Genomic DNA, 25,108 nt, shown 5'->3' with positions numbered 1-25,108 from the left:
CCACCATCCTCTGTCTTCTACCACTAAGCCAGATTTGGATCCATTTTGCCAAGTTACCCTGTATCCCATGTGGTTTTACTTTCTTTATCATTTTCCCATGTGGGCCCTTGTCAAAAGCTTTGCTGAAATCCAATCAACTAAATCAACTGCACTATCCTTATCTACACATCTGATTGTAAGACCTTAGATATAGGAGAAGAATTATGTCATTTGGCCCATCAAGCCTGCTCTGCCATTTGATTGTGACCGATATGTTTCTCAACCCCATTCTCCTGCTTTCTTTCCATAATCTTTGATCCCCTTACCAATCAAGAATTTATCTACCTCTGTTTCAAATACACTCAATGACTTGACCTCCACGATCCTCTAAGTTCTACGGATTAACTATCCCTGGCCTCACCTCAGTTCGAAAGGCTTGTCCCTTTACTCTGAGCCTGCACCGTCAGATCCTAATTTCTCCTACTAGTGGAAACTTCTTCTCCACATCCACTCTATCCAGGCCTTTCAGTATTCTGTAGGTTTCAATCAGATCCCACCCCCAACATCATCTAAATTCCATTGTGTACAGACCCAGAGTCCTCAACCGCTCCTCATATGACAAGCCCTTTATCCCAGCTATCATTCTTGTAAACCTCCTCTGGACCCCCTCCAACACCAGCATATCTTTCCTTAGATATAGGGTTGGCCCTAAACTGTTCATAATGCTCCAAATGCAATCCAGAGCACCACCTGGAAAAACTCCACCAGATGTATTAGGCAAGATCTCCCTCTGACAAATCCATGCTGACTATCCCTGATCAAACCTTGCCTCTCCAAGTTGAGATTAATTCTCTATTTAAGAATTTTCTCCAACACTCTGTAGTTCCCTGGCTTATCCCTACCACCCTTCCTGAAAAGTAGAACTGCATTAGCTGTCCTCCAGTACCCTGGCATCTCTCCTGTGACCATAGCCAAATTAAAAATTTGCGTCCGAGCTCCTGTAATTTCTTTCTTCACCACCCACAACGGCCTGGAATGCCATTTATCCATTTTAAGCCCACCAAAATCTTTAATACCTCCTCGGTCCCGATGTCAATCTATTCAAGACTCCTCTTCCCAAATTCTGTACTTACATCCTCTTCCTCTTGAGTGAAGATGGAAGTGAAATACTCATTTAACAGCCTACCAATGTCTTCCAGCTCCAACGCTCCACCAGTCTCCTCCAACTTCAAATGCTGTTGACAGCTTTTATAATAGTGTTCTCAACAGAGTTGCTTGCCTTAAAATCAATTGAATGTATGTGTGTAAATATGTTTGTGTCATAAGAAGATGACACCTGCATGATCAGAAATTGCAGCATCATCGATCTGCTGGTAGCAGTAGATGAACATGCTCGAGGTTGCTTAAGGTGACAGCACCGGTCAGGAAGGTGGTGCAGTCAACTATATAGACCAGTTAGGGGTGGGGAAAATAATTGAATTTTCACATATAAAATAATTCTGAACAGTTTTGAAACATGCTATGATGGTTTTCAAATGGTATTGTTTCACTAGCAACTCATGTTTTGTAACTTTAGTAGGAAAGGTCACAGTCCTCAATAATAGTTATCATTTAATCACAATGTCCCCTTTATTCTCATCATCATTGTTTGCTACCCCATGTTTTGTTATGATTCCAATTGCCCAATATGAGACCAATAACCTAAAAGAATTAAACTTGCCAAACAACTCCAGCAGAAGGAACAGATGGACAAGATTGCACTTTGCCAACAAACTGAAATCAACATATATGAAATAGGAGTTCACAGACCATTTTTATTCACTAGAAACTAGAAATCACAGTTTACGTATCCAATGTAACAAACCAAGATTTCTCAAATTTACTATCAGTCCCCTTAGCATGTGTAGCCACAAAGTCCTTCATAACTCTCTCTTCCTCAGGTGGAGTTAGAAATCACAGAACACCGGGTTATAGTACTTCCAAATAAATCTGTTGGATTATAACATGGTGTTGTTTGATTTTTAACTTTGTCCATCCCAGTTCAACACTGAGACCTCCACAACATTCCTCAAATAGAGTTCAATCTCTTCTTCAGAAAGTATTTTGTCATCAAATCATTTCCAACTATGTTAGATTACTTACAGTATGGAAACAGGCCCTTTGGCCCAACAAGTCCACACCAACCCACCCAGACCCATTCCCCTACATTTACCCCTTCACTTAACACTACGGGCAATTTAACATGGCTGCGCTAAATTTAGCATGGCCAATTCACCTAACCTGCACATTTTTTGGACTGTGGGAGGAAACCAGAGCACCCGGAGGAAACCCACGCAGACACTGGGAGAATGTGCAAACTCCACACAGACAGTTGCCTGAGGCAGGAACTGAACCCAGGTCCCTGGTGCTGTGAGGCAGCAGTGCTAACCACTGCGCCACCGTGCTGCCCACTTTACTTCATCTGTGTTCTATGAATATGGTCATCAAAGGGAGTACTTTCCAGAATCTCCTTAGCTTTGCTCACAAGAGTATTAGATTTTAATTTTTCACAGTTGTCCCACACAAATAAACTTGAACTCCCCATACCTTGCCTGCCTAGGACTCCTGCTGATCTCTGAAAAGTTTTGTGCTTTTCACAATCCAGTTTCGATTCTCCAAAAACATGAGGTCACAGTCTGGTGTCATAGCCATGTATCCCTTCTTTCTCAGAAATCTGAAGTTTTGGTTTCTCTTTTAGAGCCTGTCTTAAAAAATACAGACTTTGAATTCCAGAGTTAGTGCAGATCACATGGTTCCCATTCATCTCACAAAGCAATGAATTTCATCACAATGTTCATATTCTGAGTTTGTTTTACACATTGTTTTTTTTTATTCTTGATAAATTGCCTGTGCAACAATGGAGCAGTATGAGAACAGATTTGAAATAGTTGAGAAGTTAGCTACTTGACTAAATATTTCCTGTGCAATAACTTGATTGGAGTTGGTTCCTTGCACAGTGTAAGAATATCTGGTTAATGCTTATGCCTGATACTGCATTGTCATAGGATGTAAACAAAACTTGTTTTCAGGTCTTTTTTGAAATACGTCATCACACACTCTTAACTGATATCAGAAAACTGCTCAAATTTCAGCACCAACTTGAGAGATGGTGTGCATTAATTTTGAAAGCAAAATATATGACGTGTACAGCATTTTTAGTTTTAGGTATAAACTTGCACACTGAACTGTAGCAGGTGGTTGGCTGCATGAAATCTTAAAATCTTCATTAGAAGCTGCAGCTGACAATTAAAATTTCAATTGCCACTGTTATTCTGAGATACGTTAATCTTAAAGAAAATTCTAAAATGGCATGGCCAACAAAAGATATTTTTGTGTAAGTTATATTATTGTATATTTTTAAAATGGTGCAGCTTTTAATGCAAGCTTGCTTAAGTTTCTGATGTTTTGCATTACCTTTGTATAAGAAAGTTGATTTTCAATATTGCTATTCTTTCTTGGTGGATGAAGTTTCTGTACTTAGAGTCTCCATCATCGCTTCCTGCAGCTGCTTTCACTCTGTGTCCTACCAGTGGTTTTACCCTATGGTAGGTTACGTCATGCTGTTCTACCACAGGGTAGAACCACGGACAGGCTGCTGAGACTCTTCCTGCATCAATGGAAACCATTTGTCTTTGTGCTGAGGTTCTTTCTTATTCTGTACCTTTTTGTTCTGAACATATGAGCTGAAACTGCAATTTGCTGTATAAAAATTCAGGTTAAGTATAACTTGATTCCAGTTATCTTTTCCATCTGATTCCAGATGAACTGAATGATGCAGTATATCATGCTTCTCTCTAATTGAAATTTGAAAAGATAATTGTCGTATTTTGTTTTTGAAAAAAGAAGTAATTATGATTCTGCTTGCACCTATCACAGACTTTAAGTTGTCCTGCTCAAATTACTCTTGCAGTGTTCTGGATTGACATTCTTTTCAGCGAGATTTTCTATCTAGGGGGCGCAATCTGAAAATTAGAGCAAGACCGTGCAGCGAAGTTTCAGGAATAGAGGTTTAAAGCTGTCTTCAACAAATGGCAGTTGGTGTTAGATTGGTTGTTAGTTTTAAATCTGATATAGATGCACTTTTGTTCAGCAAAGGGATAAAGGGATATGAGCCACAGATCACTGATCTCATTAAATGGTTGAACAGTGCTCAAGGGCTGAATGGCTGACTCCTGAACCTACGAATGGGCTAGGTTGATGCAATCTTGATTTTCTTTCCCTTCGTTTGGGAAAGAGACTTAGTTCCCCTAGTGGCCTCTGAATTAGGGCTTTGGACTGCATTGGACAATTCTGAGGAAATCTTGCGCACAGCTAGGTCTATATGTAAAGCTATACCAATAAAGTCAGTCATCAATTTTAATAAAATGCAATGTGATAGAACCGTGTGACATGGTGAGTGGAGCAGTCTGTGCTCACAGGCAACATCCCACCCAGGAATGAAAGTGTACTTGGGAATGAGATGGGCTAAATTGTCAAGTGTACGGTAGAGTATTTGTATAAGAATAAACATTGTACCATGTGCTTTTAAGTTAAAAATAGAGAATTATCTAAAAAGGAACATGTGAACTGACAGGGGCTAACTCCAATGGGTTGAGAGGGGATCTAGCCAGAGTAAAACAGAACCAAAAATATTCCGGCCAATAAGAGAATAGTGGGTGATCTTTCAGGAGAAAGTATTTTAAGACCAGGTACATTCCAATAAAGGCAAAAGGTAAGCCAACAAAATTCAAGGCTTCTTGGATAATGAGGGGGAGAAAATATTATGAAACAGCAAAAAGATAATGTTTGATAGACTTCAGGTAAATTCTTCAAAGGATGATCAGGCAGGACACTGTAATTTGGTAGGGCATGTGAAGAAGAAAATAAGACTGTCAGAATGAATATGAGATCAGAATGGCAATTAACACTAATGGGAAGTCGGAATTCTTTGTTTTGTGAACAGTAGATTGTAAGAGATGGTTGGGGTCTTCATGGGACAAAGAAGGTGATATGCTTAGAGTTCTATTTGAGAAAAAGTGATCAGGGCACTCCATATAACCATAGACCAGTCAGTTTATCATCAGTGATAGGTAACGTTAATAACAGAGGGAAAATAAACAGGTTGGAGAAGAGTTATGATTTCTTGACTACATAAGGAACGATGGGATGGTTAAAAAATCTGTTCACTTTTAAACATGCATTATCATTGCATAATAGTTAGTTAAGGACAATCAGTATGGATTTACAAGACAGATAACACTTGATTAATCTCATAGAATGTTTTGATTAATTAACAGAAAGTTGATGTAGGGAAAGCAATATTGTCTATATTTAACAAAGTGTTTGACATGCATCATGGTTAACAAAATTGAGGCTTTTGGAATAGCAGTGTCAAAGTCAAGGTGAATCAAAATGTGCCTGGAGGAAAGATACCAGCAAGTTTTGGTAGATGTCTATAGTTTTGGATGCAACGATGCTGTGAGGTGGGTGTTTTTGCACAGCAAGTGGTGATGACTAGAAGAATAATGGAAGCAGAGATGATGAATGATTTTACAAATGAATTGGATGAGGCTTTAACGGTTCTGAATTTGCAAAGCTACAAAGGTGGAATGGGGTATTGGACTCATGGAGGCTCTGCTCTTTCAAGAGTCAACATAAATTTGATGGTCAGGTGGCTGTGAAAATTTCATTATGAAGTTGCCAGAATATTAACATATAATAATTTGAGTAAAACATTGAAGGTGGTGAAACAAAACTTTCTTTGATTCCGTGGTGGGAAGTTACAATTTCTGCTCATTGCTCATGAGCATCTGAGGTTGGAGAAGAGTTATGATTTCTTGACTACATAAGGAACCATGGGATGGTTAAAAAATCTGTTCACTTTTAAACATGCATTATCATTGCATAATAGTATGAAAGTTGTGTTTTGAGCATACAATTTAAGTTGATAAAATTTCAATTATTTATTATTTGAGTTTACTGTTGTTCCATAGAGAGTGGTTTTTCCTACTTTCCCACGAAGTTCTCAATCCAATGTACTGCTTGTTTGAATACGCTGGAAAGAACAATTACTGTCTGCAGATAAACCCTGCATCATCAATTAATCCAGATCACTTGACCTATTTTCGTTTTATTGGAAGGTTCATAGCAATGGTAAGTCTAAAGATGGATATAATTTAAATATAGTGTATGTAACCACCTGCATTCTAAATAGCCACTGTCAATTCCAAAATACACATGGTCAAAGTTGTGTTATAATAATTTTTGGGATTTCAATTTTAGATCTGGAACCTATAAATTTAGATATTTGCATCATTGACGTTCCATTTCTGCCAAGTTAAATGCAAGTCTACCAGAAATACTTGGAAGCAAGCATATATTTCTATGGTCCTTTCATAAATTAAAGCACCAAAGCATATCAGAACCAATGAAATACTTTGGAAGAACTGTTGTAACATAGAAAAAACTGATAGTCAATTTTCATATAGATAATTGCTTGGTAGTACAGAACTTAACGATCGCTGAAAAGAGAAAAAACGTTGAAGCATTTTTTTCCGCTTCTTTGAACTAGAATACAAGAAATTGTACTGCCAGAAGAACACTAAGTTCTAGAGTAGAAGGCCCTGATTGGTTGGGCAGTTGTTGGCAAAGATATAGCAGGAACAGTTAATTGTCAGTTTTAGTTCTCAGACCTGGCAGGTAGACTTTAATTGCTAAAGGGTGTTGTCATAAAGAATTTGTGTATATATATTGTCCTTGTATGATTGGAAAAGAGATGACAGAGACTGACAAGTTTTTCTACAATGTTTAATTTCTCCACAGCATATTTAAGGCATTTATTTACTTTTGTAATGTTGATTGAACCATAAATATATTGAGATCTCTGTGCCCTTCAGTTTCAGCATTTTGTGCACCCTTGCTTTTAATCACTCTATCATTGGTGGCCAAGTCTGTAGCAGTCTGTGCCCTATGCTGATGAACTTTCCCATAAACTCTCCTTCTCTGTACCCTTCCCTTAAAACTAATCTCTTTGACAAGTCACTTATTTTATTATATAACTTGGAGCCTAATTTTATTTGATAACATACCCAGGATGTGCCTTGAAATGTTTTATCACAATTAAAAATGCAATATAAATGCTAGTTTTTGTCGTTAGAACATAGGAATGTGGACCATCCAGGCCTTCCAACATTTCCATACCTACAACTTGCTTTGATCATTCTACCTTGGTTCCATGACTTCAGTACCCTGGGGAGAAGGCTTGTTTCCGACTTCCACTACTCTATCTGAAGTAATGATTTCTGACAATTACTTGGTTTTATATGACCTTGTTCTAATTGTAAGATTAAGCCCCATTGTTTGGAAATCTCTCACCAGAGAAAGGAGCTTCTCTCTCTACCCTATCACATCCTTTGATTATCTTAAATGCTTCAATTAGAGCACCCCTTTTACTTGTATATTCAGGAGAGTACTCTGTGAGATACATCCTGTCTTCACAACTCTTATAACTCAAATGCAATTCTAGCTATTTCTCTACTACGCCCAGCCCTTTCTTGGGCCTAAAGTGCACTTTACACTGCTGCTTTGAATCCATTGGCTGTAGTTTTTCCCACTAATTTATCTCGCAATATCTCCACAATTTTCTGCATCTAGCCAAACTATTTACTAATGAAATGAATTGATGTTGTCAGCAAATTTATATATGCCCCTCTGTTCCTTTATCTGAGCCACTTATAAATACAATGAGAAGCTGAGGTCACAGTTCACATCCCTGCGCAATTTTATTTATTGTATTCTGCCAACTTGACTGCATACCCTTTATCCACCTTCTGTTTTCCATCCAGGCAAGTAGTTGCTTCCAAATATTTGGGCTCTCATTGTTACTGTGAGTCTCTCCACTGGAATTTTCTTGAGTATCTTCTAGAAGTTCATATAAATATATCCCTAGACACACCCTTATCAAACACGTTTGTTAATCCTTGAAAAAATTCAGCTCGTTTCTATAAGAATAGTAAGAACATCCCTTTATAGATCCATATTGACTCTCCCTAATCAAGTCATCTTGGACAATAGACTAACCAATTGCCCCAAATATGGTGTTACTTCTTTGTCTGGCACAAGAGAGGATCTCAAAGATATTTCTGAAAGATGACAGTCTGTTTATTTCAAATATTCCTTATGACTACTTAGAGGTCTTAATGAGTGCTACTTTCAGCTTTCTCAAAGCATTTCTGTAAGCTGTAATATGAAATCTTACTTTCGCTTGTTTTGTTTACTTCTAGGCTCTTTACCATGGTAAATTTATTGATACCGGATTCACATTGCCATTTTATAAACGTATGCTGAACAAAAAGCCTACAATAAAGGACTTAGAATCAATTGATCCAGAGTTCTACAATTCTCTGCTGTGGATCAAGTAAATATAACTTTATATTTGAATATACAATGCATTTACTTACTTCGTTGTAAAATGATGCAAATATATATTCTGATGTTTGTGCACAGTTAACCTTCTAGGCATTTTGAATTTAGTCATTTTAATTTTATGTTTCAACTAGTCTCCATTGTTTTGGGAAAACACAGTTGAAGCCAGTTAACAGAGGGTATATACAAGTTTGGCATTACTTCTCAAAAATTCGATGTAAAATTGAATGAGAGCAAAACACTGCAGCTGCCTAAAGATCTGAAGTAAAAATGGAAAGTGCTGGAGAATTTCAGGTTTGGCAGCATCTGCGGAGAGAACAACAGAGTTATTCTATCACGATCAATGTCTGCTTTTTGGAGCCTGTTTCACTCTTCACATTTGCTGCCAGATCTGCTGAGTTTCTCCATCATTTTCTGCTTTTCATTAAAAACAGAAGACTGGATGGTATTAGTGATTGTGTTGTGTTGCATTTTTTTTCCTTTTCAGGGAGAATAATGTTGAAGAGTGTGGTTTGGAGTTGTATTTTGCTCAGGATATGGAAATCTTAGGCAAAGTTACAAGCCACGAACTGAAGGAAAATGGGGAAAATATTATGGTCATCGAAGAGAATAAGGAGGAGTACATAAGGTTAATGATTCTAAATATTTTATACAATGTTAATTTAGATATCCTTTTTTTATATATACACCATGGTAGGACAAATGTATACTAGTCAGATTGTGAAAACAATTACTTAAAGCTGCTTTCTATAAGTATATTCTGTCAGTAATATTCTTCTGTAATACTACAGGATTATGGAAGTTTTCTACATTAATCAATATTTAGACAGTATGGTTTGTTTAATATTTTTCAGAGTTATGTTAGCCTAGGTCAAACTCAGTTTTCAATATTTCAAAGAAAAAGTATGTAAAGCAGGAGCTTCTGTGAACACTGAATACAAAACAAGACACTAGGTAATCACTTCACTGGTATTTGACTGATTTCATTGAACCTTGCACTGTGTAGTAAATCATGACCTAGTATTAGAATTCATCATTTGGCCTATTATGAATAGTACCGCAGAAAAATGTTTTGTTCTCTTTATGACATGTTGTATACATTACTGTTAGTCATGATACAATTCTATGATGTGATGACTGTCACATTTCCACATGTCACTTTGTGCACAACTTTTTGATTGCCTTAAATTTACCATGGCTAAAGAACCAACAACTTCCGCACCATAGACATGAGTAACTAGACGAGGGATTACTGACTTCTTTTACCCTACTATTACTGTACGCCAGTTAAGAGTAATATTGCTAATAGCGACAGAGACAGACAGTACTAAATTATAAACTGCTCACAGATGATCATAAAATTTGTTTGTTTGTTAATAGGTCACATCCAGAGTGCAATAGTTATTGACACCATTATCTTACTAATGAAGGTGGTTGGGGATAATATTTTCTCTCCTGCTTGCTAGACTGTATGTCTTTAAGCAACGTATCTTAGATTGAAATCTTTCTGTTAGCATTTAATTTGATACATTTGAAACCCCTCTATTAGCATTTAACTTGGCACACAGATTGGGAATGGCCCAATAAGAATTGGGCTTTTTTTGGGTGAAGATGTGATTCTGGATCTGGAACCCAGAAGAAATGTTTTTGAGGATCCATTAATGTTGGGAAATAGGGAAAATTGATTTTTCTTATCAAATTTTGCTGGCTTTTCAAAGGATGTTATTGCTTGTTTTAGAATGTTGAGGATTGTCTCAGCTGTTGTCGTGGAATTTAGTACATCTGTCAGATTTGAGCAGAGTTTTCAGAGCATGGTGTTAGTTGTGAATTAACTGAAGCCTTTAATAAAAAAGATTTTTTTTCAGCTTTGTAATTACAGAGCTTTATTCAGGCAGGGAAGTTTCAATTTTTTTTAATGTTTGTGCATTCGACAGTAAATACCATATCTCTGGTCTGCAGTGCTATCTTTTATTATCCAAGGTTGACTAAAGAATTCCTGACAAATGCAAAATGAGTGAGTCAGCTTCTAATTTTATGAAGTAAACATGGAACATTTAAACCATTGCCTCAAAATTCTGTCTATTGTCAGCGTTTACAAAGATACATCAGTCTTAATCACTTTTAAATATTCGCAACAATGTACATTCAATTATTTTTTTTAACTGTAGACTGCTGACAGACTGGAGATTCACTCGTGGAGTTGAGGAACAAACCAAGGCTTTCTTAGATGGGTTTAATGAAGTGGTACCATTAGAATGGCTGCGATATTTTGATGAAAAAGAACTAGAGGTAAGAAACCGGTTTTGAAATCTCTTTTGTGGCTAACTACTCACACGGTATGATGCAAGGTGTGCACAATGAAAAATAGCTGGAAAACTGGTTGATTCCATCTCTCAGGCAAATTGATTAGGATGGAAATGTTTTAAATTACTCTGGTGAAGAGATGTTCCAGAAACCCCTCAAAAACCTGTACGCTGATGCATTTTTAAAATCAGCAACAATTCTACATAGTTTTAAATGAAAACAGCTTAACTTTAGTTTCTTTCATTTCCCTAAAGTCATAGAGTCATACATCATGAAAACAGAACCTTCATCCAACTACCTATTTGGAGGGAAGGTTGCTGTTAGGATTATTACCTGTTGGTTAGACTGGTCAAGGGTCAAGATCAGTTGTGTCCTTGAACAAGTAAAAGGTATAATATTTTCTTTATCCCATTGAAAGAAATGGTAGGAAAGGAAAACATAATGATGTGAGTCAGCCACTGGACTGTGGAAAAGCTGAAGGTTCCAAATAGAAATTTGGGTCTGAATGTTGATATATTGGAGTGAAATCATTCACTAAAAAATCTAATTTGACTGGTCAATGGAGAGGATTACTTTGCTGTAATAATAGAAAAAAGAATGAGGGTGAACCGTTAAGCACAAAGGAAAATAGAGCAATTTCATTACCAACTGTCGTACTTGTGGAATGTCATATAATGGCAGAGCGTGTAGATGATGTTGGTGCCAGACTTCACAGAAATGTTCGAGATGATGGATGAATCATCTAAGTCATCCTAGAAATGAATAACATGTGCATAAAGTAATCAGTAGAATAACAATTTAAAAACATTTAAACACAGGTCATTAACAAGTCCGCATTCTTTGGGATCAACCAAATGGATGGGAATGACGTAGTTCCTATCAACCTGTTTTGGAGCTAGGGGAAGGCTAATCAAACATGTCTTCTGATGCAGTATGGGTAGCTATCATCTCTGAATCCCAGGAAATTTCCTATGGAAGTTTTATCTCCACCAAGAATTATAATTATATAGTTATGATTATATAACATTTAATATGTTATAATTATATAACATTTATAAACAGTAAGGTTGCACAAACTGAAAGATTTGTGTTTGTATTGATGGGGCCAGATGATCTTTCCTTGCCATTTTCATCTGAATTAAACCAGAACTTTAAAATGATGGATAGCTTGAAAGTTGGTAGCAGCTTTCATAACTTTAGAAAGAACTGATGTCAGGATAATCAGTTTGAAGGGTAAAGAAGAACACATTTTTTGAAGTTAAACCTTCAATCTTTGGTTTCACCTTCTCAATGAAATTCACTTCCTCCTTATCTTTCATTTGAATACTATATGCATGTATCATCATATCTTAATTAAGTTCAGCTGGGAATCTTTAACATTGGAATAGTTGCTTTTTAAAATGTAGCGTAGCATTTCTATGCTATAAACACACAAAACACAAAGATTGATATCTTGAATTGTTTCTTGATTGTATTATGATTTAAAGTACATTCTTTCAAAATAAAGCCAAATTGCTGGACATAGGAATTCTTTACTTCTTGGCCAATTTTTTTTTTCTCCGTGGAATACAATAATAGAAAAGCTTATTTAACCCGTCATTAAGTAGTGTGCTTGTAAAATAAACAGCTCATGACATAAAAATGGCCTATTTGCTTCATTTTGTACCTTTTTATTACAAATTCCCATTCTTCACTATGAAATGAATGATGGTAATGCTGGACAAGTCAGATCCCAGTGACTTTGTTTGGTCGATAAAAAAAATTTGAACTTTAATGAGCCAGATTCCTTTGGATAAATTTGCAGTTGTTTATAGGCGTGGTTAGCATTTTCTCTAATTTGTTTTTTCTCTGCATGAACCTTTGAAATCTATATGTAGCAGTGACCTCCAGAACCAGAAGGCAATGTCATGTTCAGCATTAGCGCGCCGATCACCCTGCACAGAATCTTGGAACAGCTGCACACACACGCAGCCGTGTAGCTTAGACATATGTTGGTGGTGGTTAGTCACTGAAAATTATTCACAGAAGGCTGGATATGTGTGACAGTTTAGGAAGGTCTTAATTAAACAGCAAATCAAAATTTCAACCTGTTTCCTAGTAATATGCTTTAGATATACTCAAATCCCAGAGAAATATCCTTTTGCTTCTAGGATAGCTAAACAGTTTTATGACTTCTTTCCAACTTTACTTGCCTGGACTTACTTTAAATTCTGTCAACTTGAAAATCTCTATACAAACTCTGTCAGCTTGGAGACTCTACAAAACAAAACTTTACTTCCAGGTTGAACTAAACACCCGATTCTTCTGAACAGAGGTTGAGTGGAGGAAATTACAGCTAGCAGTATGAATGAGTGGAGACATCACCAAAACCAAAACAAAACAACAGGAAATTATTGAAATAAACACATTTTAAAAGTTAATTAAAATTCCATGAAAAAAAACATTAGCTGTTGTGCTTCAACCTCTTTTTTTTTGGAATCGTATAGTTTCTGGAAATTGGTTCATACCACACTGTAAGGTTGGATTGGAGTCATTTTAATGAACCAGAATACTTTCAGGGTGGGAGATTGTTGGTGAAATAGCAAAGAAATTCAGGCATACTTTTATTAGACATTGAACACTTTATTTTTTGCACCCAAAATTTCTTATTCTTTTATGCAGTTTTTTTTAAACACCCAACAAGTCTCCTGTGTCTCTGGAACAGAAAATTGTTCATTTCAAACAAATAGCAGGGTTTCTGTGTGATCTTACTGTTTGTCCCTCTGTGTCTGTTATCTTGATTTTCAAATATATGACGTGTTCAGTCCTCTTAAATGGTAACACCAACATTTACCACTTCTAACTTTGCCCTTTTTACATTTTCCTCAAACCTCTGGTTTAATTTAATCCCTCCTTCTGCCTTTTAAGATTTACCCTAATTTAACTTTGAACTCTCTGTTGCATTTACTGCAGGTACAACATTCATCCAAATCTCATCATATTTGTCCACTTCTAAATAATAAACATTTTTCTACTTCTTTTCACATTGTGTTCCATGGACACTTTTCCATAGCAACCTCTGTTAAATCCATAGGGTATACATTTCAACAGAGCTGTTTCTAATAATATACTGCAATGTATTCAGTTGCTGTATTCTTGACTTTTGGGAATTTTGTTCTTAACTTCTATCCCTTCCTCAAGTGTAACTTCAAAGTGTTTTACTCATCAGTCAGGGTATTTTTTACCCATTTTGAAATCCATTGTTTCCTCTACTTGTGACCAGTGAGCCTTACTTCAGTTGTTGGTAAAGTGTTGGAAAAGATTATAAGAGATAGGATTTATAATCATCTAGAAAATAATAATTTGATTAGGGATAGTCAACATGGTTTTGTGAAGGGTAGGTCACGCCTCACAAACCTTACTGAGTTCTTTGAGAAGGTGACCAAACAGGTAGATGAGAGTAAACCGGTTGATGTAGTGTATATGGATTTCTACAAGGTGTTCGATAAGGTTCCCCACAGTAGGCTATTGTAAAAATGCTGAGGAATGGGATTGTGGGCGATATAGTAGTTTGGATCAGTAATTGGCTTGCTGAAAGAAGACAGAGGGTGGTGGTTGATGGGAAATGTTCATCCTGGAGTCCAGTTACTAGTGGTGTACCGCAAGGGTCGATGTTGGGTCCACTGCTGTTCTTCATTTTTATAAACGACCTGGATGAGGGCATAGAAGGGTGGGTTAGTAAATTTGCAGACGACACTAAGGACGGTGGAGTTGTGGACAGTGACAAAGGATGTTGTAGGTTACAGAGCAACATAGATAAGCTGCCGAGCTGGGCTGAGAGGTGGCAAATGGAGTTTAATGTGGACAAATGTGAAGTGATTCACTTTGGTCGGAGTAACCAGAATGCAAAGTACTGGGCTAGTGTAGATGAGCAGAGAGATCTCGGTGTCCAGGTACACAGATCCTTGAAAGTTGCCACCCAGGTTGATAGGGTTGTTAAGGAGGCATACAGTGTTTTAGCTTTTATTAATAGAGGGATCGAGTTCTGGAACCATGAGGTTATGCTGCAGCTGTACAAAACTCTAGTGCGGCCGCACTTGGAGTATTGTGTATAGTCTGGTCACCGCATTATAAGAAGGATGTGGAAGCTTTGGAAAGGGTGCAGAGGAGATTTACTAGGATGTTGCCTGATATGGAGGGAAGATCTTACAAGGAAAGGCTGAGGGACTAGAGGCTGTTTTTGTTGGAGAGAAGAAGGTTGAGAGATGACTTAATAGAGACATAAAAGATAATCAGAGGGTTAGATGGGGTGGACAGGGAGAGCCTTTTTCCAAGTATGGTGACGGCGAGCACGAGGGAGCATAGCTTTAAATTGAGGGGTGATAGATATAGGACAGATGTCAGAGGTAGTTTCTTTCCTCAGAGTAGTAAGGGTATGGAATGCTTTGCCTAGTAGATTCGCCAACTTTAAGTACATTTAAGTCGTCATTGGACAAGCATATGGACGTGCGTGGAATAGTGTAGGTTAGATGGGCTTCAGATTGGTATGACAGATCGGCACAACACCGAGAGCCGAAGGGCCTGTACTGCGCTGTAATGTTTCTACGTTCTATGTGCTTTTCCCAAACTATATGGTAATAGTTTGCTATTTTGTTTTTGAATTACCAGCTCTTTATTACCCTTTCATTCTTGTGGGACCTCTTGCCCTGAAACATATATAAATATTTAGTTGTGTTCACCTTTATACCTGTGTAAATATGAACATTTAAAACAAAATTATTTGTCATTCTGAGCTAAATAACAGCTACAGAAAGGATTAAGCATTAAAAACCTACATAATTTTAAGTGTCACAATTTTGGTCGACTGTGTAATTCAAAGAATACTTTTGCTTACATTGTATTTAGCCAGAGATGGCAATTAAATAAAATTCTCATTTATTTCCAGTTAATGCTTTGTGGAATGCAAGACATTGACCTATCTGATTGGCAGAAAAATACCATCTATCGCCATTACACGAAGAACAGCAAACAAATCCAATGGTTCTGGCAGGTGGGTAACAGTTAATTCAGTTACAAAATGAGGCAGCTCAGGTCTGAGGATATAATTTGTGTTGCTGAAGTTAGTTTATAGCAGCTGCCTATAGTCTGCTTTGGAATGACTTCTATTGCAAAACCACAATTAAATTGTCTAATTCTTGCTGAAGGTTTAGGCAATAGCTACCACATTTATCTCACTGGAGCCAGGGTTGAAAGCTGATTCGTAATACTAGCAATAGCTTGGTTGGGCAGTACTTTGCAACTAACTATAAATAGTAAAATATTTAATTCTGAAAATTTTGAGTTTATGCCATTATTCTGTTCCTTTTTCTGAGCATCTAATGTAATGTTAAATTGTAATAGTCAGTTGTTAAATATACATTTAATAGTTTTAAAATCAGTAAATTATGAATGAAATATTTCTTCTCTTCACTATGTATAATATCTAACGTCTTACAAAGTCAGGAGTCATACACACCAGGTTAGAGTCCAATAGGTTTATTTGAAATCACAAGCTCTTGGAGTGCTGCTCCTTTGTCAGGTGACTTCACCCAATGAAGGACAGTGCTTCAAAAGCTTATGATTTCAAATAAACCTGTTGGACTATAACCTGGTGTCGGGTGACTTCTGACCCGCCACCCCAGTCTAACACTGGCACTTCCACATCATCATACCTTACAAAGAACATATTTACCATTTAATTGTCAATACCACAAAATGAAATCTGCCTTCAGCACAATGTAGACATGATGGCCTGAAACTCCCATGATTAACAATCACTATCAAATTGTGGCTTTCGTTGAATTAAAACTGCCAAGTGTGTAATTGCTGGGCCTACCTTTCCAACGTTTTTGAGGAAACATTTAATGTTTGTAATTCCCCAGGTTTCCATGTTCATAGCAAGTGCTTCTGCAGTTTCCACTCTTGTTTCTATCAATTTTCATTCTCGATTCCTTCAATTTCCACTCTCACTTACTTCAATACCTTTTGGATGCTGAAGTCCATCAAGTACGGGTTCCTTATCAAATATAAGTATGAACAGCTTATCCAATACTACCTCCTTTTCAATTTTAAACCTTCCAAAGACCAGGTTTTCTCATGTATCACCACAGCTTGAGCAGTGTCTGCCTCATAGGTAAAGAATAGATGCTAAGTATTAATTCAACACCTCAGCCATTCCTCTTGCCTCTATGTATAAATCCCCTTTTTGCTCCCCAATCTGTCCCATTCGCTTGCACTGCTGCTGTGTTAGAGAAGACTTTGATTTCTTTTTATGTTCACTGGCAAGTCTTTTTTTTTCTAAATCTCTCTTTACATGTTTTATATGCTTTTCCACCACACTTCTGAACCTTCGGTATTCAACTTAGTTCTCAACTGTATTTACTACCTGACACCTGCCATTAGCACACTTATTTTACTTTCTATCTTATCTTCTTCCCTATCCAGGGAACTCTGGATTTGTTTGTGCTACATTTACCTTTTGAGGCCATATACCTTGACTGTTAAAACCATCTCCTAATTTCAGAGAGCCAATTATTCAGCTGTTGCTTTCTCTGTTACCCTTTGGTTCCAGTCTGTCCTGCTCAGCTCTGTTAAGAGCCCCAGTAAAATTAGCTGTCTGCCAGTTGATCATTCTTACTCTGGATTGACCAATATCATTTTTTACTGTCATCCTAAACAATGGTCACTGTCCCCTATATGTTCTGTCACCAGCAAATCATCTACTCGGCCCATCTCATTCCCGAGAATCAGGTCCAGCAATGTCTCCTTTCTTGTTTGAGTGGATGCATTGCTGTAAGAAATTCTCCTGAACACAACCCAGGTATGCTTCCCTCCTTCTCCTAATGCTATCACCAAATCATTTGATATGTGGATAATTAGTCCTGCACTATAACTACTGTGATGTGTTGCACCTCTCCGTAATTTCCTTGTGGGTTAGTTCCCCTACATCCTTCCCACCAGCTAATGGTGTGTACATTGTACCAAGCAATATAGTTGTACTCCTATTCCTTATTTCCAGCAAAATGATACAAAAGCAAATGCCACATTTTTTAAAATGGAATGTGGGTGTCTGGATATTTGTTGCACATTCCTAATTGCTTATTGAATTGAGTGGTCATTTCTGATAGCAATTAAGGGTCAACCAAGTTGTGAGAGTCTGGAGTCATGTGTAGGCCAGACCAGGTAAGGATGGTAGGTTTCCTTCCCTAAAGGAATACAAGTGAATACAATTGGTTTTTACAACAATCATCAACAGTTACATGACCACCATTCCTGAGACTGGATTTCAATTTCAGCTTTATTAATTAAATTTAAATTCCATCAACTGTTATGGTCGGAATTAAAAGCATGTCCCCAGAGTATTAATCTAGGCCTCTGGATTACAGCTCCAATGTAAGTGCCACCGCACTACATCTCCCCTTTAGTGGCCAGTGAATCAAGGTTAGTATTTCAGGTCAATGGTCTTTCAGCAGAAGCTGACCTGAGTCCCACTTTACCACCGTAAGTCATAACATACAAAATGCGAATTGAACTTGGAAATTTTCTGCTCCATCTGGCTTAGAATTATAGTGGGCAGTATTTTCAGTCAATGAGGCTTTGGAGCAGTCCGTTATTGTGAGGATTTTGTTTCATAACTTCATGATGCTTTAACTAATGGAATTGCAATGTCCTAACTTGATATTAACATTTAAGTGCTGGAAAATGGGATTAGAATAGTTAAGTGCTTGTTTTTGACTGATGCAGATTCAGTGGACCAAAGAGCTTTTTTCTGTCTTGTGGACTGTTATGACTCTATAACACAGAATATTTGGCGACTATGTCTTTAGTCACTTTGTGCCTTTTACATATTCTCTTATTAGGTTGTAAAAGAAATGGACAACGAGAAGCAGATCAGATTATTGCAGTTTGTCACAGGCACATGTCGTTTGCCAGTTGGAGGCTTTACAGAATTAATAGGTAAGAAGTTTTGTTCCAAGGTTTTGGGACACTTCAGTTCAGTTTTTGCAGCTTTGCTTTACACTAAGAACACTTTTTTTAAATGGAGTTTTTTCATCAAAGCCCTTGATTAGCATTCTAAGCTATTCTGACTTCCAATTTAAATGTTTTTTGACAGTAAGACATTGAATACTCTGTCTTCATCTGATCTCTGGACTACTAAAAATGCCTGCTGAGTGATGCATGTTGATGACTGTGGTAAAGTGTTCCCAACACCATTCATTGTTCATGCCCTCTACTATTCATTCACTGCAGAAAGTAACTGTCCTCTTCTCGAAACAGAATTGACATCAATGAGAATGAGAATTAGAACTTGGCACACTGGGATATGGAGGAACTGACCTCCAGGATCTCCATTTCGTTCTGTCATTTTGTATGCTGGTGATCTCCAAGTCCACACCGACCCTCCGAAGAGCAACCCACTCAGACCCATTCCCCTCCATTTACCCCTTCACCTAACACTATGGGCAATTTAGCATGGCCAACTCACATAACCTGCACATTTTTGGACTGTGGGAGGAAACCAGAGCACCTGGAGAAAACCCACGCAGACACGGGGAGAATGTGCAAACTCCACACAGTCAGTTGCCGGAGGCGGGAATTGAACCCGGGTCTTTGGTGCTGTGAGGCAGCAGTGCTAACCACTGTGCCACCGTGCCGCCCACTAAGTTCTTTTAATACTAACTTAGGAACTTTTGAAATTTTAAGTATATTTGAAGTTGACTTTCCACTGTGTAGTTCAGCTTTTAATTAAGCTTCTCACCAATATTGGGTTCCGTTTTTGCATAGCTTAAGATATTCAGATTTTAAATCTTTGAACATAATACATGAAATTTAGCAAGAGTTAGTTGATAATTGAACAGCAGGGACGAATCCCTGGTATTTAAATGTTGAACCGCAATATTTTATTCATAGGATGTGCACTTTATTTACAGGAAGCAATGGGCCACAGAAATTCTGCATTGACAAGGTTGGAAAGGATTCTTGGCTTCCAAGAAGTCATACTTGGTAAGTAACAATGAATTAACCTGTTCATGAAGAAAAAGTTGATTTTTTTAACCCTTGATCAGTCAAATGTAATTAAGAAATACTGTAATTTATATGTGAACAGTGGTTTATTATTGGTATTGTATTAACCTGATACTGTTTCTAACAATTGCATAAAGAAGGTGAATCCAATTTGACATGTATGACTGCATCCCTCAATATTAATATTACAATATAATATTAGTAAATAAATTATTACTACTTGTCTCAACATCCCTTCACGTAATAAATAAAATTAGTAATTGTCTTGCCTTACAACTGCCCAATAAAAGTAATGAAACAATATGAAATGGAATAAAGACTGGATGAAGACTTTCTATTTGGATTCTGCTTGGCATTGATTGTGTAGTAAATTATGCATGTTAACAGCTCCTATCCTTAAACCGAGAAAATGTCTCAAGGCACTTCACAGAACTTAATCAGTCAAAGATGTACGCCAATTCAAAGAGGAGATATTAAGGCAGGTGACTAGAAATTTGATCAAAGAAGTAGATTTTGAGGAGAAAAAGTGTCAGGCAGATAGTTTCTGGGCTTAGAGGATATACAAGTTGCCTGAGATGGAAAAGCACAGATACTCCAGGTTTGCAAAGGTGTGAGTTTGCAGACACTGAGAGAGTGATGAGTGAATGGAACTTGGTATGAGCTCGGGTACAGGTCGCATAGTTGTGGATGAGCTGGATTTCATGGAGATTTGAGTACCAGATACTAACGAGGAGAGCACCTAAATAGTCACATCTGGAGGTGATAAAGGCAAGAATGAGGGTTTTGGATGAAGAAGCAGGGGTTGAAAGTAGGCTGTCTTTCTGTTGAAGAAGATCTGGAGTGTAAAACTCAGCTGAGTGAACCAAAATTGTGAACTGCAGGGAATGGCAACACTGATTTGCCATTCCCTAGTTCAGGCACTTGATGGCCTGTTTTCATACATTTGCCATTGCTTTACTGGTAACTAACCAACCACAGAGTTTGGATTTTAAAACATCAAATATTCTATAAGTTCCATTGTTCTGGGATATTTAAAACAAATGCAGATGTTTGTACTAATACAGCTGAGATGTAGTTTCTCTAATGTCAGGCAAATTTGTCATAGTTCACATTTAACTCACCTTTGCAGACAATTGTGAGAAAGTGAAGACTGCAGATCCTGGAGATCAGAGTCGAGAGTGTGGTGCTGGAAAAGCACAGCAGGTCAGGCAGCATCGAAGGAGAATGAGAATTGACATTTTGGTTATAAGCCCTCTTCAGGCAGCATCCTGAAATGTCGATTCTCCTGCTCCTCGGATGCTGCCTGACCTGCTGTGCTTTTCCAGCACCACACTCCCAACTTTGTGTAAAATTGGTTTGCTCTGGTGTACAATTTACCATGGTAATTTATTCCGTCATCAATAATAACCACTGAATGGAATTTCTTCATAGTGACCATTGGCATGTTCTCAAAGTCTGATCCCAAGGCAAACAATTCATCTTTAATGAAAGATGACTAAAATGTGATAATTTTTATCATATAAATTGCCTCAACAAAAGTTGAGTCTATAGTGCTATTGTAATAGTTTTGTAGCTTCAGCAATTGTCCCATTCCACTGCCTTTTTAAATAATTGATATTTTAAATGGTATTGCTCCCATCCAAATGTTCTACATGTTTTTATTAATCACTTTAGGGGCAGCACATTCAAAGAATACTTTTTCCCGAGCCATGGAGTTCTGCAAGTTTTCAATTTATTCAATGTTACTCGAAAGGATGTTAATGTTGACTTATCATACTGGCACTTAAAATACAATAGTAATACCAATAAGTTAATTCTAATTGTTTCATCATCTGTTTCCCTTATTATTCTTACCTAATGTCTCCCTGCTAGAAATAACTAAAAAAGGCTATTGCCATTTCTTTTTCACCCAGCTGTTAATATTTTGGAATTGGAAACAACTTTAATAAATCTGTGTTTGCATAGGATAAAAATGAGTTGAAAGATAGTGAATGTTCTGATGGTAAAAATGCACCAGAGGCAGAAGAATTGTGATAAATATGTTTATCATTCCACAATACAACATTTTCCAAATGTATAATGTCACCCATGGTATACATATATGACCCCTTTTGAAATCTGTGTATTTTTTCCTTTTCCCTTTTCTATTTTGTTATTCACAATATATCAGTGCAGAAAGTTCATTTTTTAATGATTCTATAATGTTTGACTATCTGAACTGAGCAATTTTCTTTTCATTTTCCTTTTGTCCACCATCCTATAATGCTAAATGCTTATTGCTACAATCAAATGTTGAAAACAGTTGCACTTTCACTGTACCTGAATTTTGTCGCTCTGTTTACATCATGACAAACTTAGGACGTGCTGTACTATTTACTAAGACAGACTTTACACTGATTCAGTTCAGTTTTTGCTTGAGAAGGATTCAGTTTACAGGCAGATTGACATAGGGAATTAATTGTTTGAGAACAGACACCTTTTGTGAAAGAGGGATTTTTGAAATTATTTTTGAAAAATCAAGATATTAAAATATGGTTGGTGCATATGACTGTTGATTGGGTTTTTACAGCTTCAATCGCCTGGACCTTCCCCCTTACAAAAGTTATGATCAACTAAAGGAAAAGCTACTGTATGCCATTGAAGAAACAGAAGGTTTTGGTCAAGAGTAATGGGTTATTTAAGTGTACTTACAGCAAGCTACAGAGAGAAGCCATCAAACAAAGCAATTTTGCTCAACTTTCAGAAGACTGTGCCTACCATGAAGAATTTATAGCTTCATTTTGATTCTATATATTTGTTTTAAGTGGACTCCAGGGAACATTGCATCTTTTTCTGTTGAGGCTAGCATTCATCGGATTTTATGAAGAATAATGCACCTTTATTTGTCAAAATTTAAGTTGTACTTTTTTAATCGATCATACGTTTAAATGTCATAACTTCTTTGTGCTTAATCTGTAGTCTTTTTGATAATGTTGCAATAATCTTGTAATGGACAGTTTCCCTTCTAATTCAGATCAAGGGAACTGAGATCAGTAATTGGATCAATTCAACAGTGTGTAAAGGGATTTTAAAGTCTCATTAATAAGGAAATGATGATTTGACTCCAGTTGTTTCAAGGTCACTGTAAAGTATTCTGGTGATATACTACAATTACAATTGAGATTTTTGTTTTAAGGATTGCAGCCAAGCTATAAATATTTTATTACAAGGACTGTGATAACTGTTCGGAAAAAACAAAGTGACATGTTTTAGTTTGCTTTAGCAATTATGGGTAAATCATGTTGACCATCAACGGACATTTCATTCTCTAATAGCTGCTTGAAAACTTGCTATTGTAATAGTTTTGTAGCTTCAGCAGTTGTCCCATTCCACAGCCTTTTAAAATAATTGTTATTTTAAATGGTATTGTGGTACCATATGTAGAATGAATAATCATTTTTATTTAAAATTCCACTACATAATCAATAAACTACATTACTTTCATGTTCCAGAAGAAAATGTGAAATTTCGGACAAAAGTGAAGACAAAATCTTACCAAAAAAATCATATACTTGGAATAAAATTTTAATTTAGTAGCTTTTCGAAATTAAACTTATTGGAAGCAGCAAATATAATTACTAAATGAGATTCTTGAGATCATTTTGAGATCGGAATTGTTCATTGCTGATGCCCTCAGTGCTGCTTCCTCATTTCAGTCCATGTGTATAACATACTGGCTGTGGCATCAAAAGGTAAAACTCAGTAAACATAATATCTAATTTTCCTAAATAGTATTTTATGAACATATTTAAAATTTCAGCCTGTCAAAGGTTTGTTTTGTTTTATCTTTTACCGAGCACTAATATATTGATAACTTTGCATCCTTTGGTAGAAAAATATTCAATATTTTGCTTAAAATTACATCTATTTACAATCAAAGAATGCAGGACAAATTCCTGGAAACAAGATTTGTTTTTTTTTCAAACTGGATAAAATATTGTGTATTAAAAACTGTATATTTGTCTTTCTGGAACAATAGCAAAAAAAATCAAAGATTTTATGGATATGTTGTAAGTAATAGCTCATGTATGTTGCAGAAGTGTGGTAAACGATTTGTGGTTTTCTAACAGCACAGAAATGAAACATGGTGCATAAGTCACTGTGCTGAACTGTAGCTAGATATTTACTGATTTTCAAGAGACAATGATTTTTGAAATGAATTGTTCTTGACATTTCCCAGTTTTGAATTGGCTTGTGAATTATATTTGAATTTTCAGTTCCTATTGTATTTGTTGATTTTCCTCAAGTCCAGATGAATTGAACTCTGTTAAATAGCAGTCATTTTCAAAAATAAAATTAATTAATAGATTTAGAATATTGCCAAATAAAATCAAATTTTTCAGGAATAATTACAGTTGTGAATATTTAAAAATACAAGATTTTAATACATCCGAAAATTTTAGGTTTATTCAGAGATTGTGTTGCATTCATGCAAAGTATTCTGTGCAACAGCAGCATGCTTTTGTGCTGTAGAGTGAACATTTCTTGGTATAAACCTTTAAAAATATTTTAACAGAAATTCTTTGTGTATCAGTACCTTGTCCTGTTTTTCTTCATTACAGTCTCTTTCCTCACAATTAGTTTTAATCTATTCTTTCACACAACTTCTATTTTTTTTTTTTAATCATTGTTTTAACCTTCTTGAACAGGATGTTGCCATTTTTGAGTCTGGAATTAAACTATGTTCTGCAATCTCCATGATTAGAATTTGTTTGAAAGTGGTTCCCCCCGACTCAGCCTCAATATGACCTGTCAGTACTGTGTGGCGTGAGACACAGTAGCAGGTTGCTGTGGGGCGTTGCTGCACCACAGATTGGTACAAATCAAGCTACTCGGTTGTAAAGACATTGAAAATAAAATTTGGTGGACATGAATCATTTTACCATATTAAATGTAAAAACATTTAAGTTTGATCACAGCCATAGTATACATGTTTTTCAGAAGTTGTCTAAAATATTTTAAGCGATAACACAACAAAATATTAAGTGCAATTAATCATGCTAAAAAGTCAAATATTACTTTTGAACATAGTTTATCAGACTTTTAAGACAAATTACTTTGTAACAACAGTTATCAGATTTTTTTTTCTGATTTGTTTAAAAATCCATTCATGTTAAAACAATGGTTAAAAACCTGATTAGTATTGCTCAAAAAGTGTTAAAACTAGTGTGAGAAATCTTTAAAAATATTATTATAAAACGTAGAAATTTCTGAAATCTCAGCACATTTAAAAAAAAGTCTTAATATCATTTGCTCGAACCCATTTAACTTTTCAAAGATCTTTTTGGTGTGTGCTTTCACC

General features: G+C 36.4%; 1 protein-coding gene across 4 annotated transcripts in view; it reads left to right on the top strand.

Annotated features, from left to right (window-relative positions):
* Positions 1 to 24,778, top strand: part of wwp2 (WW domain containing E3 ubiquitin protein ligase 2) — a 202,813-nt gene extending 178,035 nt beyond the window's left edge. For 2 of the 4 annotated variants that reach the window (XM_072595995.1, XM_072595996.1), the window contains exons 17-24: positions 5,991 to 6,150; positions 8,280 to 8,413; positions 8,909 to 9,049; positions 10,590 to 10,710; positions 15,650 to 15,754; positions 18,603 to 18,699; positions 19,674 to 19,746; positions 22,337 to 24,778. In XM_072595995.1, the coding sequence (XP_072452096.1) occupies positions 5,991 to 6,150; positions 8,280 to 8,413; positions 8,909 to 9,049; positions 10,590 to 10,710; positions 15,650 to 15,754; positions 18,603 to 18,699; positions 19,674 to 19,746; positions 22,337 to 22,436 (931 nt within the window). In that variant the 3' untranslated portion in view covers positions 22,437 to 24,778. The remainder of the gene's footprint in view (positions 1 to 5,990; positions 6,151 to 8,279; positions 8,414 to 8,908; positions 9,050 to 10,589; positions 10,711 to 15,649; positions 15,755 to 18,602; positions 18,700 to 19,673; positions 19,747 to 22,336) is intronic. The other 2 variants (XM_072595997.1, XM_072595998.1) reach the window with 1 other exon arrangement.
* Positions 24,779 to 25,108: the final 330 nt, after the last annotated feature.

The sequence above is a fragment of the Chiloscyllium punctatum genome, chromosome 26 (assembly GCF_047496795.1).
Source record: "Chiloscyllium punctatum isolate Juve2018m chromosome 26, sChiPun1.3, whole genome shotgun sequence".
In the NCBI taxonomy this organism is placed as follows: domain Eukaryota; kingdom Metazoa; phylum Chordata; class Chondrichthyes; order Orectolobiformes; family Hemiscylliidae; genus Chiloscyllium; species Chiloscyllium punctatum.
Note: the sequence above shows the minus strand (reverse complement) of the source record. Positions and strands in the feature narration are given on the sequence as shown.